At 38.3% G+C, this 19,176-nt stretch overlaps 1 protein-coding gene across 5 annotated transcripts in view; it reads left to right on the top strand.

The window, feature by feature from the left end:
- CBFB (core-binding factor subunit beta) overlaps positions 1 to 18,310 on the top strand; it is a 42,638-nt gene extending 24,328 nt beyond the window's left edge. Inside the window, exons 4-6 of one of the 5 annotated variants that reach the window (XM_063312888.1) lie at positions 6,413 to 6,529; positions 8,631 to 8,738; positions 17,404 to 18,310. In XM_063312888.1, coding sequence (XP_063168958.1) covers positions 6,413 to 6,529; positions 8,631 to 8,738; positions 17,404 to 17,454 — 276 coding nt within the window. In that variant the 3' untranslated portion in view covers positions 17,455 to 18,310. Of the gene's footprint in view, positions 1 to 6,412; positions 6,530 to 8,627; positions 8,762 to 17,385 lie in introns of all 5 variants that reach the window. The other 4 variants (XM_063312890.1, XM_063312887.1, XM_063312889.1 and 1 more) reach the window with 4 other exon arrangements.
- The last annotated feature ends 866 nt before the right edge of the window (positions 18,311 to 19,176 follow it).

Below are 19,176 nucleotides of genomic sequence, written 5' to 3'. Positions count from 1 at the left end.
TTCTAAACCATCGGTATTGATTGCTTGCTGTCAGGTATTGACTGCTGATGTTTCCTTTAAGATACTTTTGTAAGAGTCCCATCTTTACACCACTGAATAATTGTCTGCATTTGTGTATTAAACTGGTATGTCTAAAATTGCTGACTGTACTCTTACATGTAAGTTTGCATTAATGGTGAAAAACAAGTTGATAAATAACAGATTTTTTGATGTCATCTCAAAGCTAAAGTAGCTTTCCCTCCTAACAATTTGAATACTAGAAAATGATCAGCTATCACATATTTGAATGCCAGGCTTCCAGAAAGAAATAGCCCATTCTAGCTCCCTTTTACCTGAGAAGAAAGAAAGAGAAGTTTGTATAAGCACTTGCTCCAGATTCCTATCCTAGCTCTTCAGTGATAAGATTCCTGAACCTATTTACCATCAAGATCTCCAGAAACCATATACCCTATTTTTTCTGGTACAGATTAATTAGATATTGTACAGATTCATAGTGTTTGCCTAAAGTAAAAGGAGCAGAGGATGGAGTTAAGGCAAGTAGAACCTTCCTTGTAAATCTTGGTTAAAGCTGCAGCAGTAGTTTCCAGTCTGAAAATTGGATTTCATCTCCTGTGTACCAGCTAGCTAGCTATTTATTTAGCCACGCATCTCAACAAGTGACTCTTTTAAGCAGTTTCCTATTTGAATTTTCTTAGAAAAATGTGTTTTTTAAAATTTGTATACAGTAAGTATTATTTTTAAAAAATATAGCTTGAACTATAAACATTATTACTGTGTACAAGCTGGAGCTAATAATATTCCCAAGGTTAATTTTCATGAGATAAAACTGCAGCTGCTACTTAATTTTGTTGTGAAATAGCACGCACTGTTTAGATATAGCATTAATCAGAATTCTTTAGAATTCTGAGTTATCAGAAATGAGCAATTTGTCCTTGAATCTTCCTTCCAGCTGGGGTAGATTTGTTTAGTGTTACTTCCACTAGGACCCAAGCTTCAAGCATGTTAAGAGAGAAGAAGACAGCTTTCATGGTTTGGGCTTAAAGTAACAACTCTGTGAATAGAGGCATCTTATTTGTTCCATGGTGCCGCTGGCAGGTGACATGGGTGAAATCATTCAAAAGTCAAATCATTCAAAAGACTTCAGTATCCACTCAGGTACTTTTATTTGATTGCTAGTTTGTTTTAAAAGTTGGAACTGGCTGTGAGGAGGATATGACAGCTACAAAACCCAAATAGGGCTAGAAATGAAGAGGAAACCATTTTTATCTTTAAAAAGGAAATGTGGTCAAACGGCTTCAGCAATAGCAGCAGTTGCTTCCAAGCTGTAGACCTATGCTGCTTTCTCTGGCAGGGAGGAATATTCATTAACAAATTTAAAGAAAAATGTCAGAACAAAGGGCTGAAGGGTTTGCCTGTACATTGGGAAACATTTCAGTTGAAAGGGGATTTTAAAAAGTCAGCAATGTGCAAGGTTTAGAGGTTCAAGATTTTTAAAAAGTTAGCAAGCTGCTAGATTCAGAGCTGCAAGATTTAGCCTGCTCTAAAATACATTCAGGATTAGAGCAGTGTTACCAGGATAAAATATTTATCTGTCAGCCATAAAAATGCAAAAAAAAATGTTGATTTATTACATTCATTGATTGCTTTTTTATACTGTTGACTCCACATGGACTCCTGGTGGTTTATAACATATTCATAAAAACCAACAATTAAAACCATAAAAAGACTATCAACCCTCCCTTAGCAACCAGAGACCAGCCACATTATAGATTAAAAACCGTAGAATCTCTCTGTTTCCACCATTTTCCAGAACACAGTCAAAGAGAGCACTATCCAGTTGTTTGGGGCATGCTACTCCATAGGGATGGAGCACAGACTGAAAAATATCGTCCCCTAGCCCTTTCTCCAGTTTGGGATGCCTTCCCTGGACAGAATGTTATACATAAAATCAAACGAAACAACAAACGCACTGTTCAAAAACCTTGCAACGTGATGGATTATTGGGGGCAAAGGTCTGTTGCGAACAATAATGCAGGATCAGAAAATCAAGACTGCCTCTTCCAGCTGTAATCAACCCATCCAATATATACATCACAGGAGAAGCACCTGGTAATCCCGTATTTTCAGTGGGGGTGGGGGGCGGGGGGCGGCTGCTGAAGCCAGGAGGCAAAATGTTCCTGCTGCAGCACCAGCATTATGGAACAGCCTCCATTTGGGTATTAGATTTACCCTCAGTGTGACAGCCTTATGGAAAGTACTAAAAACATAATTAGTCTAGTGGCCTTTAGGAGGTGAATATTGTCTGTTGCTGCCTTGTAAACGGATCTGCAGGATGCGGTGTGACTCGTCAGATTGCGTAATAGGGATTATTAATGTTTTATGATAGCAAGGTGTTGCTCTGCTTGCTACACTATTCTGTAGGTGTATCGTCGTCTACTGTGGATTCTTTGATTTTTATTTTTATTTTTAGATTTTTTTTTAATCCCGCCTTTATTATTTTTATAAATAACTCAAGGCGGGGAACATACCCAATACTCCTTCCTCCTCCTCTTTTCCCCACAACAGCAACCCTGTGAGGTGAGCTGGGCTGAGAGGGAGCGACTGGCCCAAAGTCACCCAGCCGGCTTTCACGCCCAAGGCAGGACTGGAACTCTCCGTCTCCTGGTTTCTACCCTGCTGCCTTTAACTGTTTACAATGCTCTATGTGCTAAGGATATTTTCATTGCTGTGACTCTTCATGAGCCAAATGAAATTGGCAACATACGGATTTGATAAATAAATAATGTACAATGCCCAACTGCTGGGCCACTGAAGCACACTTGTGGGCTGTTTTACGATTGTAATTCAACATGCTAGACTGGAATCTGTTGAAGAGTGGGATAAACTCTTATTTAACAGTTTAAATCATTCCCACAAAGATGTGTAAAAAGGCTGTCAAGGCTCATAGACATGAGTGGAGTAAGTATGAAATGGGGGGAAGGTAATTTGTTTTGAGCTCAGAGTAAAACAACCCACTTGAAAGCTTCTGAATATTCTACCATAGTGAGGAATGGGAACTTCAAACGAGTCTGTTGCTGGTTCCTTTTCATCACATAGTCTCAAAAGTAGGGTGAAAGTCCACACTAAATGCCCCATATCCAAAATTAGGAAAAATTAGCAAGGGGAGTGCTTTTAAAAGTCCCATAGCAGAAGATTCAACCAATAATAAAGCATGCTTTTGAACAGCCCGACTGTACAAATGCCCATAGAACTGAGTTCAGGAAACATGCAACAAAGTTACTTTAAGGCAGCCTATAAACAATATCATAGCAAAAAATACACTTCTCTTGTAGTGTGTGTGCAAAATGGGAAATAAATGTTTGAGCTTGGAACTGAACTTTTAACAGGTTTGATGTTTTGCTACAGTGTTGAAACAAAACTCAGACTATATGTGGGTTGGGGTGTGTGCATTTGTCTGGAATTTGAAACAATCAAAATTGCTTGTTGGGGGCTTATTTTCTGTGACTGGAACACTCTGAACAAAACTACTTGAATCAGCCAAGTTTTGTTCTTTAGTCATAGCATCATCTTCAACTTTCTTTTAATAACCTCCCTCTGGAGAGAGGCATTTTTAAAATGGAAAACTACTGAAATCTCAGTATTGAAGACAGAAGCTCCTACTGGTAGGTTCAGCTTCAAAAAAACAAGCACGGTTCATTCTGCAAATTGTCTTTCACAGCTGTTGGGAAACAATTTAATAAGAAACAGGGATTTTATTTCCACCCACAATAAATAAGCTGTAATCAGTGCAATACCATACCAATCTTATTTCAAGCCTCTTGTGCAATTATGCTGTTTCAAAGGCATTAATGGGTTAATGGAGGCCTTCAGAAACAAGCTATACTTTCACTTGTTGTATTTGTTGGTGTCACTTTATAACCTGATATTAATGTGTTTGATAGAACATCACATTTTTGATCCCTGCATCCTGGTGTCTAAGATAACCTGCTTGTGGCCTCCAGATTTTCAAATGTGTTCCTCCATGATAAAATCCTATTTATTGGGAGTGCAATTGCCATCACAGGGATGACACACCCAGGCTCTAGAGGAGATTCTCTTGAATTGTTGTGCTGCTGGGGGTGTTCTGAGAGAATTCTGAAGAAATATGAGCCAACTAAACTGTTTTTGGAAAACCAAGTGTTTTTTAAAATTTATTTATTTATCAAATTTATACGCTGCCCATCTCGCTGTGCCAGTGACTCTGAGCAGCTTACGAGTAAAAAGACCATAAAAATCCTTAGAAAAATATACAAAGTTTTAAAAATTGGAGAGAGCGTCCTCAAGCCACCAACCACCCCCAGGGCTGCATACCACTATTGGATCTCCATGCTAGTTGACAGAGCCAGATCTTAATGCTCTTCCAGAATGCCAGAAGAGTGGGAGCCAACTTCACCTCAGGGGGCAAGATATTTTAAATGGGTTTAAGTAAACCTGGACAGATGTCTAGCTTCTATAGTTCTTTGCTCAGTTTCTCCTTAAAGGCTGGTGACCATAAAATGAGTTCAGTGGGGGAAGATAACACTGGTTGTTTTTCCCTCTGGATCAACCAAATGAAATACAACTTGTAAAATTTTCTTGCATCTCCAAGTCCTGAGGAAGTGTTTCTACATCCAATGAATTAGGAAAAAAATCTATTTTAAAATTCCCTAAACTGGAGATCAGGGAATCTTTCATGGTTCTGATAGATTTTACAGGTAGTCCTTGCTTAACAACAGTAATTGGGACCAGAATTTATGTCGCTAAGCAATGCAGTCATAAAGCGTGACATCACATGACCACCCTGCTTAGTGATGACAGTTCCAGCAGTCCCTGGTTACTGTCGTTAAGCAAGGACCTCACATGTGACTTTCTGCCGGCTTCCCCATTGACTTTGCTTGTGGGAAGCCAGCAGGGAACGTCGCAAATCGCGATCACGGGACACCGCAACAGCCAGGACTTTAAGGACCAGATGTAACTACCACTCGTTCAGCACCATCACAAGTTTGATGGTCACTGAACAAGTGGTCCTTAAACAAGAACCACCTGTATTCATTGACTCAGTCAGAGTTTACTTCTCAAATGAAGCTTGGAGTAATTTAACTCACTTCCTGAAAGGTCTCTCCTCTCTCTGCATGGTCTAGAGCTTTAACAACTTCTTAAAAAGCTGTTTCCAGTGTCAATATTTATTTTGCAAGCCCTTGTTACAAGGATACATTTTTTCAACACAATTGTTATGATCTAAACACTTTGTAACAACTTAAAGTAAAAACAGTGTTATAAACCCTAACAGGCATGTGCTTGCTGTATTTCATGATTTCTGATTCTTAGTAAGTTTCCTTTTATTAAATGTACTAGGCAAAATTATATGGATTCTTGTATTTACGTAGAACGTAAGATCTGGGAAAAACACACATCACAAAATGAAATTCTTGTATTTGAATATCAGTTTTGCTGTTGTGCATATTTGAAAGTAAACTTGTAGTTTGAATCTTTATTTTAAAATATGAATGTCATAACTGAGTTTACACATAATCCTAACTAGGATTTGTTTTATCCATGGTTTGTTTGGCTGATTCTGGTTTTTTGTATGTATATATGTGTCTGTCTGTCTGTCTGTCTGTCCTGCTATTATCCTGATAGGATCCAAATGGTTACAATAGCTATAAAGGACAATTTTGTTTTGGTTATCAGTCTGTAGTGGTATGCACAAAATGAGAGATAGCTCAAAACAGTTCAAAAACACCTCATTCCAACTTTAAAACAAAACTCAGAACACCAGTGATTTGTTTCATGCTGTCTTGAGGTAATTTCCTATGACCCAAGAACTTGGAACAATTGCTGCTTGAAACCTTCAAGTCTGGACTGTGTTTTGCTTTAAAGACCATATTGCTTTGCACGTTCTTAATTTCTTTTATGGTGTGTGATATTAGTCTCATGTCTGCAGATTCAGTGGAAGAAGTTTCTTTGAGTCTTTGGGTTTATAATATATAGCCAGTTTGGTCTAGTAGTTAAGGCAATGGGCTTGAAACCAGGAGTCTGTGAGTTCCAGTCCCACCTGAGACATGAAAGCCGGCTGGGTGACCCTGGGCCAGTCACTTTCTCTCAGCCCAACCCACCTCACAGGGTGGTTGTTGTGGAAAAAATAGGAAGAGGAAGGAGTATTGGGTATGTTCGCAGCCTTGAGTTATTTATAAAAATAATAAAGGCGGGATAGAAAATAAAATAAATATTTGGGTGTTATATTTTGTCCATTTTTGTAGGATTTACAATTTATGTGTGCTAATGACTTTTATATAAAAGGTTTGAATCTTTTATTTAAAAAAAATATGTTCTATGTCCCATGTAGCTGGCATTAAAATTAAAGATACAGAGCATTTGTTTTCTCACTTTTCAGGTCTACTTAAAAGCACCCATGATCCTTAATGGGGTCTGTGTTATTTGGAAAGGCTGGATAGATCTCCAAAGACTGGATGGCATGGGCTGCCTAGAATTTGATGAGGAGCGGGCACAGGTAAAGAAGACAGCAACAGACTTCTCAAGCACTAGTTCGTGATTTTAAAACTTCATGTTTTTTTTATAATATATTTATAACTTGAGGTTGAAGGAATCATATAATGCATTGAAAACATAAACAGAGGCATTGTAGAGAAGTAGGTTTGGCATCTTTGGACCTGTCTGATGCTTTTGATTTTAGGTTGGATTTTTTTCCCCCCTTCTTCCTTTAGTATTCATTGTCCATAATTTAAATGTCCACAACCCTAGTTTCCTGGCTCTTGTGTCATTCGTGTGCTTGCTTCGTAGCGCAAGAGAAGGCAAGTAGAAGCTTCCTCATATCTCTTTGGATAACCCTAAATTTATTTGGGCTTGGGCTGGTGAATATGGCTAGATTATCACAGTATATGCTTTACTGGATATTAAATATTTTTTATTGTGGTAGGTGATGCTTTGTAAAAGGACTAAAAAATCTTATTTGTAAAACTATATCTATCTATCTACATGGCTACATGAATGCTTTGTGGACCTCTGTTCTGACATTTGTCCTCCCTCCATCCCTTTTTACATCATGAAATGGCAGCTGCTTAGACAATGGCCAGGAACAAGATTCACAGATGGCAGTTGGTTTTATGTTCCGCATTGGCACATTGGAAAGGGATTGCATTATTTTGTGCCCAGATAAAAATTAACCAGAAGGGCCTGATCTGCTACATGAAGGCAGAATCTAGTATCCAATGTGTATGTTGCTCTTCAGTGCAGATTGCTGAGAGCATCCCTGACATTTATTGATCAATAAATGTTGGTATTAAATTGGGCAAGGCCACACGAATGTTCTTTTACCTCATTTCTCAAAATAGCTTAAGGGTTCAGGAAATGCCTCAGGCATAAAAGGCAATTTAATGTTTTCTTGGTACAGTCATTTGATTTGAGATTTAAATTTTAATGTGCTGAGTCTCAGAGTATATTAAAATATAGTTGGATTCTCTGGAGCAAAGCAATTATCAACTGTAAATCTTTGGACAATCTGACTGCTAATGGAATATGAGCAAATTAAATGTAATAGGTATATATTAACAGTTATATAGCTTTTAATTATTACCAATGTAAAACATACTAAAAATATCTAATTTTTTATGGAAATAGTGTGACAGAATTACATGTTGCCATGTAGTTCCTCAGCATAGAATAGTTAGTTGAGAAATCATAATTTTTTTAAAAATAAATATATTAGTCTCATGCAACAAGTCCAAATTATAAACTTAACAATAACTTCGTTATTTTAAACTTAATAGCAAGAACTGATCCCAGTTCCAAATTATAAAATGTATGGTGGAAGATTCTCATGCTTTGTTTGAAAATGTCAGACTGAAATTATAGACGCTGATATTCAATAAAGTCTCTGGCAATTGAATTATATAAGGAATTTTACCCGCTGGTACTACATTTTTATCCTGATAACAACCAGCACTTTATTACTGGAAACTTAGAGCACTACAGGAGGATTAGCATTATAAAGAAATGATGCCAAAATAATGCCTTTTTAAAGTGTCATATTGACACTTAGAGCAGACATATTTCTTAATTTTGCTAAGATATAAATCAGCAGTGCTTTTTTCACACACAGGTTGTAAATTATTTCCTATTCTTCCTTGCCTGCATGACAGGGACAGGCAGCCTATGAAAATTGACGCCTGGTTGCCGGAGCCATAGAGGAACTGAGCTGTGCCCATACTGTATAGCCAGTTTTACAAACACCCATTTTGAACTTGGGAAGAAATAGAACGATTAAGGATGGGGCTGAGGGGCAGCGCACCTTCTTAAAATGCCTCATTTGTTTATCGAGTCCCAAAGTGGCAACCCTGACTCTGAAAGACTATATATAGCCATGGGTCATAGACACAGAAACTTTATTCTGGTCATTGACCAATAAAATAGCCATGGGTCTGCATTAACAGTATCTCGCTATCATATCAGTATGCTTTATTTCGCTGTGGGTCATGCAGGTGCTCCACGTATAGTAGACCTCAGCCAGGGGATGGCTGCAGTCAAGCAAGCATTTGACTCCAGTGCAAGTAAAACTACTTTTCTTCCTGACTCTGGTTTCTGGTTGGTAGCAGGAAGATGCATTAGCACAGCAGGCTTTTGAAGAAGCACGGAGAAGAACTCGAGAATTTGAAGACAGAGACCGGTCTCATCGGGAGGAAATGGAGGTGAGAGTCTCACAGCTGCTGTCAGTTACTGGTTAGTACTCTACCAAACATCTAGATTCCTTTTTTGTTTTATTTCCGTCTTGTGATTGTGAGAACTGTTGTGAAATGAACTGTCGTTACATGAAGAGTACTGCATGTGTTCATTAAAAATGTTGATCCTTCTATTTTTTTTTTTTTTACATGAAATATTGCTGACCTCATAGTCCTGAGACTAGTTAAACTGTTCGAATTTATCTATTCTGAATTTTTTGTTGCATGGTTAACTCCTGCTGTCTGCCAAGATTGTGACATTCTGTGGCGCACAAGGGGCAGCATACGGTGGAATTCTACACTGAATTATGTTTCTCCATTATTTCGTGACAAAACTATATTTTGTGACATTTGGGCAAATAACAAGTATTACATATTTACCGTTCTTTTATTTTCTGCTGGCAGCAGCTGGTTAAAAAGACGATGGAAAGGCGGGTTTATATTTGAAGGAAGCACAGTATATAAGAGAAACCCATAATAAGAGAGGAGTATGCTCAAAATGGAGGAAATGTTTTGTTTCAAAGCCAGAATAAAATGGCTGTGCTCCAGAGGTTTTACCAAACCATTTTGGGATGGAACTAAAGCCCAGAATGCTTTGCTGCCTCTGGGTTTCTAGGTGGGGTAATCAGGGCAAGACTACTGCATCTTATGTCTCCTCACTTGAGTAGCTCCCAGCATGATTCGCTCCACCAGATGCCCACCCCACCTTCCCAGGACCACTCCCCTCCCCCCCCACAAGCTACCATCACTGCTGGCCTGCCTTCCCTCAGACCCTGGTGCCATCCACTGTTTCTCCTGTCCCCCTCCTCACAAATAGCCCCGTTTCAATCCACACACAGACCAACACATCTAAAATGTGCATGTTTCGGTTTGGGCATGAAACGGCCTGAAACTAGTAAGCACACAACAATCCATGCACACAAGCATTTTAAAACTCTGTTTCTCAACCTTGGCAACTCTAAGATAGGTGGACTACAACTCCCAGAATTCTCCAGCCAGCATGGCTGGCTGGGGAATTCTGGGAGTTGTAGTCCACCTATCTTAGAGTTGCCAAGGTTGAGAAACACTGCTCTAAAATCCAGTTTTCAGACCAAGACCCTTTCCTACAACCAGCTCAGATGTTTTGGCTCCTGAACCCCAGCATTTTTTCATAATTAATGTCATAAACATCGTGATATTTTATTGTTGCAAATATGTTTAAGGGAAAAAAATTGCATAACTCTGAAACAACCGGTCCTCCAAACAGAAGAAGAAGGACTGATTGTTCTCCCCCGCTGAGAACAAAAAGCCCAAATCTAGAAGTTTATAGGATTTGGTTTCAGAAACCATAAGACCCCATTCCTTCCCTGTTGCAGTGAAGGGTGGGGACAGGATGGGGACACGCGGTGGAATGATCCTTCTTGACTTTGATGGCGAAAGAGTGATCCAGTGCAGTGACGAAAATGTTTGCAGAATGTACGGAAGGTCTGTGTATAACTCACCACCCCCCTCCCCCACATTTTTGCCAAAGCACTCAGAAATCCCTCCAAACATTACGTTCCGTTCACTGCTTTTTACACACTTATACGCATCAGCAGCCCTGTTCTAACTGTCCGCTAAACCCAACTGTGCCTTCTGGTGTCTTGTGACCAGCAATTCACAGCCCATCCCTTTCTCTCCAGCCAACATTGGTTGGGAGACAGCTGGGAACACACCTTTCTGGTCAGTACTCACTCCTCCTGCCCACTCTGGTGCTGCTGTCACCACAGTCTATCAGCCCTCCAAGGTAGACCGAACTTGGAAACCAAAGACACGGATGCTAATACTTTTATTATGAAGTTATGATGATGCTGAACGAGGGGGACTTAAGACCGGTCCTTGAAGTTGCTGCTGTCGCCGTGTCCCCATGATCACAAGTCAGGCACTTGGCAACTGGCTCACAGTTACAACAGTCGCAGCATCCTGTGTTTGTGTGATCACCATTTGTGAACTTCCCTGCTGGCTTCCCACAACCAGAGTCAATGGGGAAACCGGCAGGAGGTTGCAAGTTGCTCCTGCAAGTCACTCCCACTCCCATCACTTTTTTGCCCGTCTGCTCTCCGTAGCACCCGTCCACCCATACTCTCACCCACCAACCTGCTTGCCTGGATTCCTGTCTGTTCCCACGTCACAGTCACGTGAGGTCCTTGCTTAACAACCCATACAGTCCTTGCTGTCGTGCTTTACGACCACATCTCCTAGCAGTGGAAATTCTGGTCCCAGTTGCCGTCGTAACCTTTACAGTAACAGAATCTTGCAAGTCTGACTGTTCTTCCCCCCTCCCTCCCTTTATCTTCTAGAGAACTAGGGATGGGAGGGGGAAGCTGCTGAGCTGCTTTCTCAGATTACAGTTCTGCCCTACCCAGACTCAGATTTCTCTTATCTGACCTTTGTCTTGGCTGCAGCTCTTCCTCCTGTTCCTCCAGGTCATTCCTTCTGCCTATTGCAATCTCAGAGATGGCTCCTGTATCTGAGCTATTTTTTTGGAAAAGGCTTTGATCATCTTTCTGTTTTTTTCTGTGTCTCTTAATTTAAAGAGGGAGGAGATGTGTCTTGCCAAAGGCCTTCTGCACACCACAAATGGAAGCCCTACTCTAGACCCCGCTTGTTTGCTGCAGGATCAAAATATGTCATTTAGAAAATAAGACTAGTTTGAACATAGGCTTAATGTTGCATGATCTAATTATATTTGGAGAACAATTTCATTATTTTCATCTTCCTTGCTTTTCCTCCATTTATACATTTCCAATGATTGTGGAATATTTGAAAAGAAGACTCAATTGCTGGCTTGAATTTCAGCTCTGTTTTCATAGAAGGATAATGCAAAATATTTGTCTGCTCTATAAAATTGAACTTGAAGCAACTTTTCAGATTGTGAGGTTATTGGGCACGTACAATTAGACAAAGCAAAGATTAAAAGTCTCATTGTTACAAATTTATATATTGGATTGCTGCAAAGTCTGCATGAAGTTTTTTTTTAATCATGCATAGTTTAAATTACTTTAATAGATTCCACATTTTTGCTCAATAAAAAGGGAAATCCCTGCACTACTTGGTCTGCCACTCCCCAAAAGAGGCGCCAGCTCTTCGGAAGTATTCATCCAACTCTTAGCAGCATATGAAAATGATCACAGATTGTATTCTTTATTTATACAATTTTTTCCTATAAAAGATTTTTATTTGCTTTAGTCTTCTACATGTGCAAAAATTTAAGACATATTCCTTCCTAAAGCATCCATAGTGTTCTTATTTTAGATTAGACTGCCAATTTTGAAGGTTAAGAATGAATATTGTTCGTAGACATGTTGTAACTACCTAGAGTGACACTTGTGTAAATGAAAGACTTCATTAATATTCCTGTAAGTAACATTTGTATACATCGTGCCTCTTTTTAGTAAATTCAAGTTAGAGAATAAGATACAAAATACATAATGAGAATATTTAACTAATTTAAATATAATTTGAAAAAGTTTTCTAATTTTGGCTCAGCAATTAAAACAGTTTTATTGAATGATAAGTTATCTGCATCTTGTAGAAACCTCAATAACGTTTTTTGGGGAAAGAAGAGGTACTGTTTTTTAGTACAAGAACCTGCAGATCCAATCAATTAAATGTACCACTGAATTTTAAGGAAAGCCATCTTTAATCTTTTTTCCCTTGAAACTGAGAATGGGAAACGTTGGAAATAACTGTTAATAGATCAGAATTGCAGTGACATTCAAAGTTTTAAAAATTTCAGCACGAGCGGTAGCAGATTTTGAAATTAAAAGGGCAGAGGTAGTTGGAACATAGGACCTAGGGTTGTAGACACAGTCAGGAGACAAAGATTCATGTGGATTAATGCTGCATACCATGTGGCAACATCTGGAAAATGTTACCTACAAAATTTCTTTTATGTATGGATAGTAAAATGTATCTTCCTGTTTGACTATTTTAAAGTCAATATGATGTTTCGGAGTGAAGATAATGCATGCAAAGTAATACTTAATGAATGCCTTTTACAGGATTTATCACCTTAATTTTGATGCAACTCAGAGCCTCATATTTTTATTAGAATTTAAAGAATGCTTTCCCTAGCTTTGTACGCCTCCTTGTTGACCAGAGAAGCAAAGCAAACATTCCCAACACAGGCATATGTGCATATATCTTCTTAATTCTGATAATTGCTGCAGCTCTTTGTGTGGAATGAGGTGCTATTTGTTATCTGCCCTTGGTCCCGTGTTCCAAGTAGCAACCAGCCCCAGCCGCGAGCAGCGTGCTGCAGAAGCTAAGATGGACAGGCAAATTCTTTTTTTCCTAGCAACTTTTCCCATTTGTATGATGCAGTGAAACATATACATCAGTTCAAACAAGAACATTACACGGATTTGTTTGCTGGATACATTTTAATGCCACAGACAAGAGATTGCCAATGTGCTGCTGCTGCTGCTGCTATTCTTGTGGTAGCTGTGTCTCACCACAAGTCCTGCCACATAATGGGGCTTTTACAAAAGATTCTGTTTTGCATTGTGGGAAGACGGTAAATATACTTGCATTAAACTTCCAAAAGATATGTACTTTGTGTAATTTTAGTCTTTTACTGCACGGTAGAAATAGAATTCCAAGTACTTCAAGCAGTTCTGAATTGAACTGAGATCCTCTGTATGGTAAGCTTTTAAATTGCGTAGTCTGGACGCAAGAAAAACGTTGCCTTGAACATAAATATAAAAAAATATATTGTGTCTTACCCTTTGATAGATAGGTTTCTGTAGAAAACAGAAGGGGAAGTGACATTTAATATCAGTCTATATGGTCATGGAAAAATTGCTTTGAGTGGTTTGAAATACTGAACTCAACATTTAATTGATGCTGTGATAGCCGTTGTTTATTTAAGAGATGTTTAGCCTGTTTTTCAGGACGTACAAGTCTTACAAAGAAGCTTGTGAGGTTATAAAACAAGAAAATACAATTACAATAAAAAACAAAAGCTTTTCCTTGGAAAGGTAACATGAAACTATAAGCTATGTGTAGTTTCTCATCTGAAAACTGAATCCTTAGCACATTAATTCATTTTTCTCAGTTGGATGCATCTTTATATGCCTTTTAAAAGTCTGTTGCAGATCTTAGCTTCTTATGGGGTTTTTCCATTAGGAAAAAAAAGATGCTTTCATTTGAAAAAGAATGTTCATGTTGATAGTGATGCTATAAATATATAATTACTATTGATCACTGTCAGTCAGTATTCCACTGTTGCTCAGCCCTTTTTAACCTGCATTGACTGAAAGAAAAGCATATATTACAGTATTGCTTGACTTGCAAAGATGATCTGCTCTGTGCTGCATTCAACACAAATTCTAAGCAAAAAGGGATTTTCTTAGCAGCTCAATTTTGCAGATTTGTTTTCCCGGCACTTTTACAGGGCCGTCCAGCCTGCTTCTGCAGAAAGAGGCCTTATGCATTTCCGTGGACATTAAACAAACCTGCAGGCATTTGTTGTTTTTTTCCTTTGGAACTCACAAATAAGAATATAATTCTAAAATAATAGGGAGAAAGGCACTTTCGACAAACAGTATTGAGTTTGCAAAAATGTGCAGAGGGCATATGTAATTCAGGTCATCTTGTCTTCCTTTGAAAAGGAAAAAAATGTGAGTTATGTCTGCATTTACCATCATATCTCCTATTTATTTGCTACTTGCATGCTTCTGCAACGGATATAAAAGATACAGCCAGTCTGTCATCTTCTAATTTGGCAGGACAGACTTGACCATTTTTTCACTTAATGTCAAAGATGTTTATGTGCAAACCAAGAGAGTTTGAGATCTTTACCTCTCCTGGGCTGGGGTAGTGAATTGCAGAATCCCCTTTAGATCCAGTTGTACATGAAAAGAAGATGAGAACCCAGAGATCCCCACATGAGTTCCTGGTCTTTTCAGTTGCTGAGCTGAATTTCATCCAGCCAGACCATGAGACAAACATTGTCTGGAAAGAGTTATTTATGGAATTTTTCCTTAGCCATCAGCTTAGCTAATTAACAGCTGGCACTTTTCAGGGTGTTCTTAGGTAAGCAAGCAGTTGTGTACAGATTGAGGTTTAATAATAACAACAACAACTCCTTTTTTTTACCAAGCCTTGAGATACAGGCTTGTAATTGTCTTTACCAGTAAAACTGGTACAGTAGTAGATGTGCCTAGGTTTCCTTAATTGATGTTACTAGAAAAATGTAAATCACATTTGGATTTTATTCTTATTTCACTTCTCCCTACCCTTGCTCAGTTTTTGGATTTGCAATATTCTAATATTCAAAGGTTGTATGAAAAATACTTGAACACCTGAAATTCAGTATTGAACTAGAGACGTCTGTCTGAAAGGAAACCTCTGGTATATGAACATGGCTCCTTTTCAGCACAGTGTCTGGTTAAAATTACCCCTAAGGATTAAATCTTAATTGTATGGCAAAATAAAGAGGCCTCCAATCTCTCCCCGCAAAAGTACTGAAATGAAATAAATCTGGAATCTGTTTATCAGGAATTACGGTGATATCGAGCATGAGGAGTTGGTAAAAGAATCATATCAAGAAATTGAAAATGTGATATTATTCCAGATATGAAGGAATGGTTGTGGGAAATGTGTGATCTGGCTGCTTTGGAAAAGGCAGTATTTTCTGTTAATCAAAGAATGCAGCAATATGTATTACCTTGGCAGAGATATGTCGCAATAATATCTTGTATTGTTCATATTACAGTAGTAATTTATTAGTAAACCAGTGACTATTGATCATCATAAAATATAAGGTAGATTTTTTTTTTCTTCCTTCTTTTTTTAGTTTGTATTTTAGTTTGTTTGGGGTTGTCTATTTTCTGATTTTCTGATTTTTAAGTTTGAAGATTGTTTTGCTAATTGTGTATGTTAAGAATGCTAAATAAAAAATACATTTTTAAAGAAAATTGAAAGGAACTAAAACTTTTATACATCTAATTCTAATGATGTCATGTTTGTGTGTATATGTACATTTTGTTAATTTATGTAATTGATTTAAATGTTTCAGTGTTTAATTTATATAAATTGCCTGAGCTGCTTTAACAAACATTGGGCTTTGACATTTGGGGGTGGAAGAAGGCAAAGTCCAAAATCAGATTGACAATTTCATGGGGGTCTAGTAAACAGAACAATACCTACAAAGACATTTTGTTTGCTCCCAGAAACACTTAAGGGTAAATGTGCATTTTTTATTTCTGGCTATCTTTCTGTTTTAATGAGTTTATACATTATCTATAATGGCTTTCGTATTGTGTCTGGCATAAAGAGTTTTGATTTAAATGTATATAGTATGAAGCTTCAATGCCTACTGAACATTCCCTTTTTTAGTGGAAAATCTATCTGGTTTAGAGTTCCCATTTTGTTTTGATTTTTAAAAAATGTTCCTGCAACCAGCTGTTTGTCATACTGTCTAATTTTGAGCTTAACCTCTGTGTTCTCATAAAATAATCTCCATTGTAATGAATAATGGTAATGGGCAGTAAACTGTATTTGAATGTAAGGATACAAACTTTGTGGTGCACATGCTGGTAATTGCTATATATGCAAAATTAACTTTAGATAGGGTCAAATGTAAGATTTTTCTAGAAAGCCACTCTTGTTTTAACTCAATCAGCCATTCATTAGTTACTGAACGAAATGGCAAGGAGATCTGGCTAGTTCAAGCACAGACGGTGATACCCCAATTTTGTTTAGGACCTATTCAGGAAGCTTCCTTGACTTAAATCAGTAAAGTCCTTTGCTACTGTTATCCCACAACAAATGGGACTGCAATAATGTGCCAGAAGGGAAAATAGAAAGCATAAATTAGTTGTGTACAGAATTTTGTGTTCTGGTCACAGAACATTCCCCCGAGGATGATTTTCACTGAGAACTACACCTCAAGAATTTGCTTCTGGAAAAAGACAGGCCACCAGGCCTATTGGGTCTGCATTCTGGGAAGAAGAAAAACGTTGATGACCAGAAGAGAATTTTGTGTATCCCAGCAAGCACTCTGCATTTTTCAAAGAAAGGATTGCTGATAAAAGACTGGTGTCAGTGCTGTTCCTTCCTTGTCCTTGTTTTTTCCTTGGAATACATTTCCTATGTAATTAAAAGGGGGGGGGGGTTCTGACCAAAATCTGTTTGTCATTAAATATTCTTTTTCAAAGGTGGTAATAAAACAAGATGATTTTAGCTTTTCAAAATGGTAATATAAAAAGATGGAAGCTGTGAAGTGGAAAATTCTAATATTAGAAAAGTCTGGAGTTAGTGGAGACTAAATCAGTGTGGAAATGAAAAAGCAGATCTCTGGCACTAAAGTTTTCTTGCCAGGAGTATCTAACTCTGTGTGAAGTAAAGGAACAATCTGCAAAAGAAGGGAAGAGACGAGTAAACAAGCATCTAAATCTAGAACAGGGTATGCTAAAGCCTTCTGATTTGGGCGTTGACACAAGCCTTATAAGCCCAAGGCCATCCATCATTCTGTCTGCAGTTTGTTAGTTGTCCCGGTGGTGGTTTCAGATGTCATCTAAAACATTATTTTGATTTGATTTGCAACATTCTAGACATCTCTAACCTTTTTCCTCCCCCTTTTTTGTCTTCTTTGTCTCTCATTTAGGCAAGAAGACAACAAGACCCTAGTCCTGGATCAAACCTGGGAAGTGGCGATGATCTCAAATTGCGCTGAGAAGCAGTGCTGTGCTTTTTAAACTGGGCAAATTATGGAATCAAACGACCAGAAACTGTGATGACTGGATATATATATATATATATATATATATATAAATATATATATAATAGTCTTTTCCCTGATCTGTGGCAGCCAAACTATCATGTCCTGCCATGGTTTGCACTATGTTTGTGTTGCATTACCTGTGTTCCTGTTCTTTAAGCATGTCGCCAGTGGGAATTTGAGATTCTTGTTTTTCTATGCAAGCTTATGATTTCTTGGCACTATTTTAGCAAAGAGAGAACTTTACACAGCCATAAAAATGTTCCTCAGCTGATACTTGTTCATTTCAGGATGGGTCAGAATAAATTTTTGTGAGTTCTTAAAAACCAAAACTTTCTAAACTAATTTTATATGAGATGTTGGACGTTTGTCATAATGTTCTTGCTTTTAGACACACACGCTTTGTGGTTGTCTCTTTTTGCACTTTTTTCTCAACTTGCAAAAGATTTTACCCTTTTACATTATGCAACCTGAACCAAGTAACACGGTGTTGTCTGTTGATTTACTGAATTACATGGTTTTATTTTTAAAAAGACCATGGTATCCTATTATTTTAGTTTACAAGTTCCAGTGGCAAAAGGAGTCTTAACCTGTCAGTACATTCTGATGCAAATTGAATTCTGAAATTGTTCTTCTGAATTTTTCCTCCAACTTAAAGAGAAATGGAGACATTTAAATAATGGTACAGTACGTACAAAATCTCATACTGGTTGCAAGATTTCTTTGTGTGTGTGTGTGTGTGTTACTTCATATTGTTTCAATATTTTCCAATAGGGTAAGATTTTGGGTAAAATTAATCAATATTCACCTAGCTCTGTTTTCTTGCATTTATTACGCAGCAAGTATTCTTTGCTTTATGTTGTATCTAATAGTTCTGTTCTGTTTATCTAAGCGATCCACTTGAAATACTTACCTGCAATATTCATTTAGAGTTTTAGAGCAAGTAGACACGGTCATTTGTAGAAGAGTAGATACCCCTTTTAGGTTGAGCCATAGTTGTCTGTCTGATTGACAGTTTTTTCAGCTTTAAAAAGGCCTGCCGTCCATGTAAAACCCAAGGCAAGAGGCAAAATGCAAGGGCAGGACTCTGCCTGCTTCTGTTGTGAAAAATTAGCATACCTCCTGGGTCTTTCAGTATTTTTAGGCCTGTTTTGTTCATAATTGGGAAGTGCACCAATTGATGTCTCTAGTTCATTTTGGAGCCCTGGTCCTCTCCGTGTGAAGCAGCATTGCTGGCCCGCTGAACACCATTGAGGTCTTCAGCATGAGGGTGAGTGGGCAAGAGTGTGGCTACTAGCCAGGATGAACACTGGTGGCAAAACAACTACTTCCGGTCTTGCTTCATGCTTTTTAACAATTAACACAGCATTGTTCCGAATAATGCATGTTGATACGGTAGGTGAAAGCTGTGAGCCAAGAAGTATGGGTTAAACCAGTAACCCAGCATAAGAATGCCCTGATGCTGGGGAGGGTCAAGCAGAGTCAACCTGGTACTGTTCCATGACTCTTCTGGTGTTTGGGTGGGGTGGGGAGGTGGGGCCAAAAAGGAGCCTGCAAGATGGATTGTGGCAGGACCTGGGGCAGAAAGGCGGGTGGCTTTTCCACCCAGGGAGGGAATCGGCTCAAAGGGAGTTGCCTTTGGAACCACCACCACCACCACCCCCTGACATATTTCTT

This window comes from Candoia aspera, chromosome 11 (genome assembly GCF_035149785.1).
Source record: "Candoia aspera isolate rCanAsp1 chromosome 11, rCanAsp1.hap2, whole genome shotgun sequence".
In the NCBI taxonomy this organism is placed as follows: domain Eukaryota; kingdom Metazoa; phylum Chordata; class Lepidosauria; order Squamata; family Boidae; genus Candoia; species Candoia aspera.
Note: the sequence above shows the minus strand (reverse complement) of the source record. Positions and strands in the feature narration are given on the sequence as shown.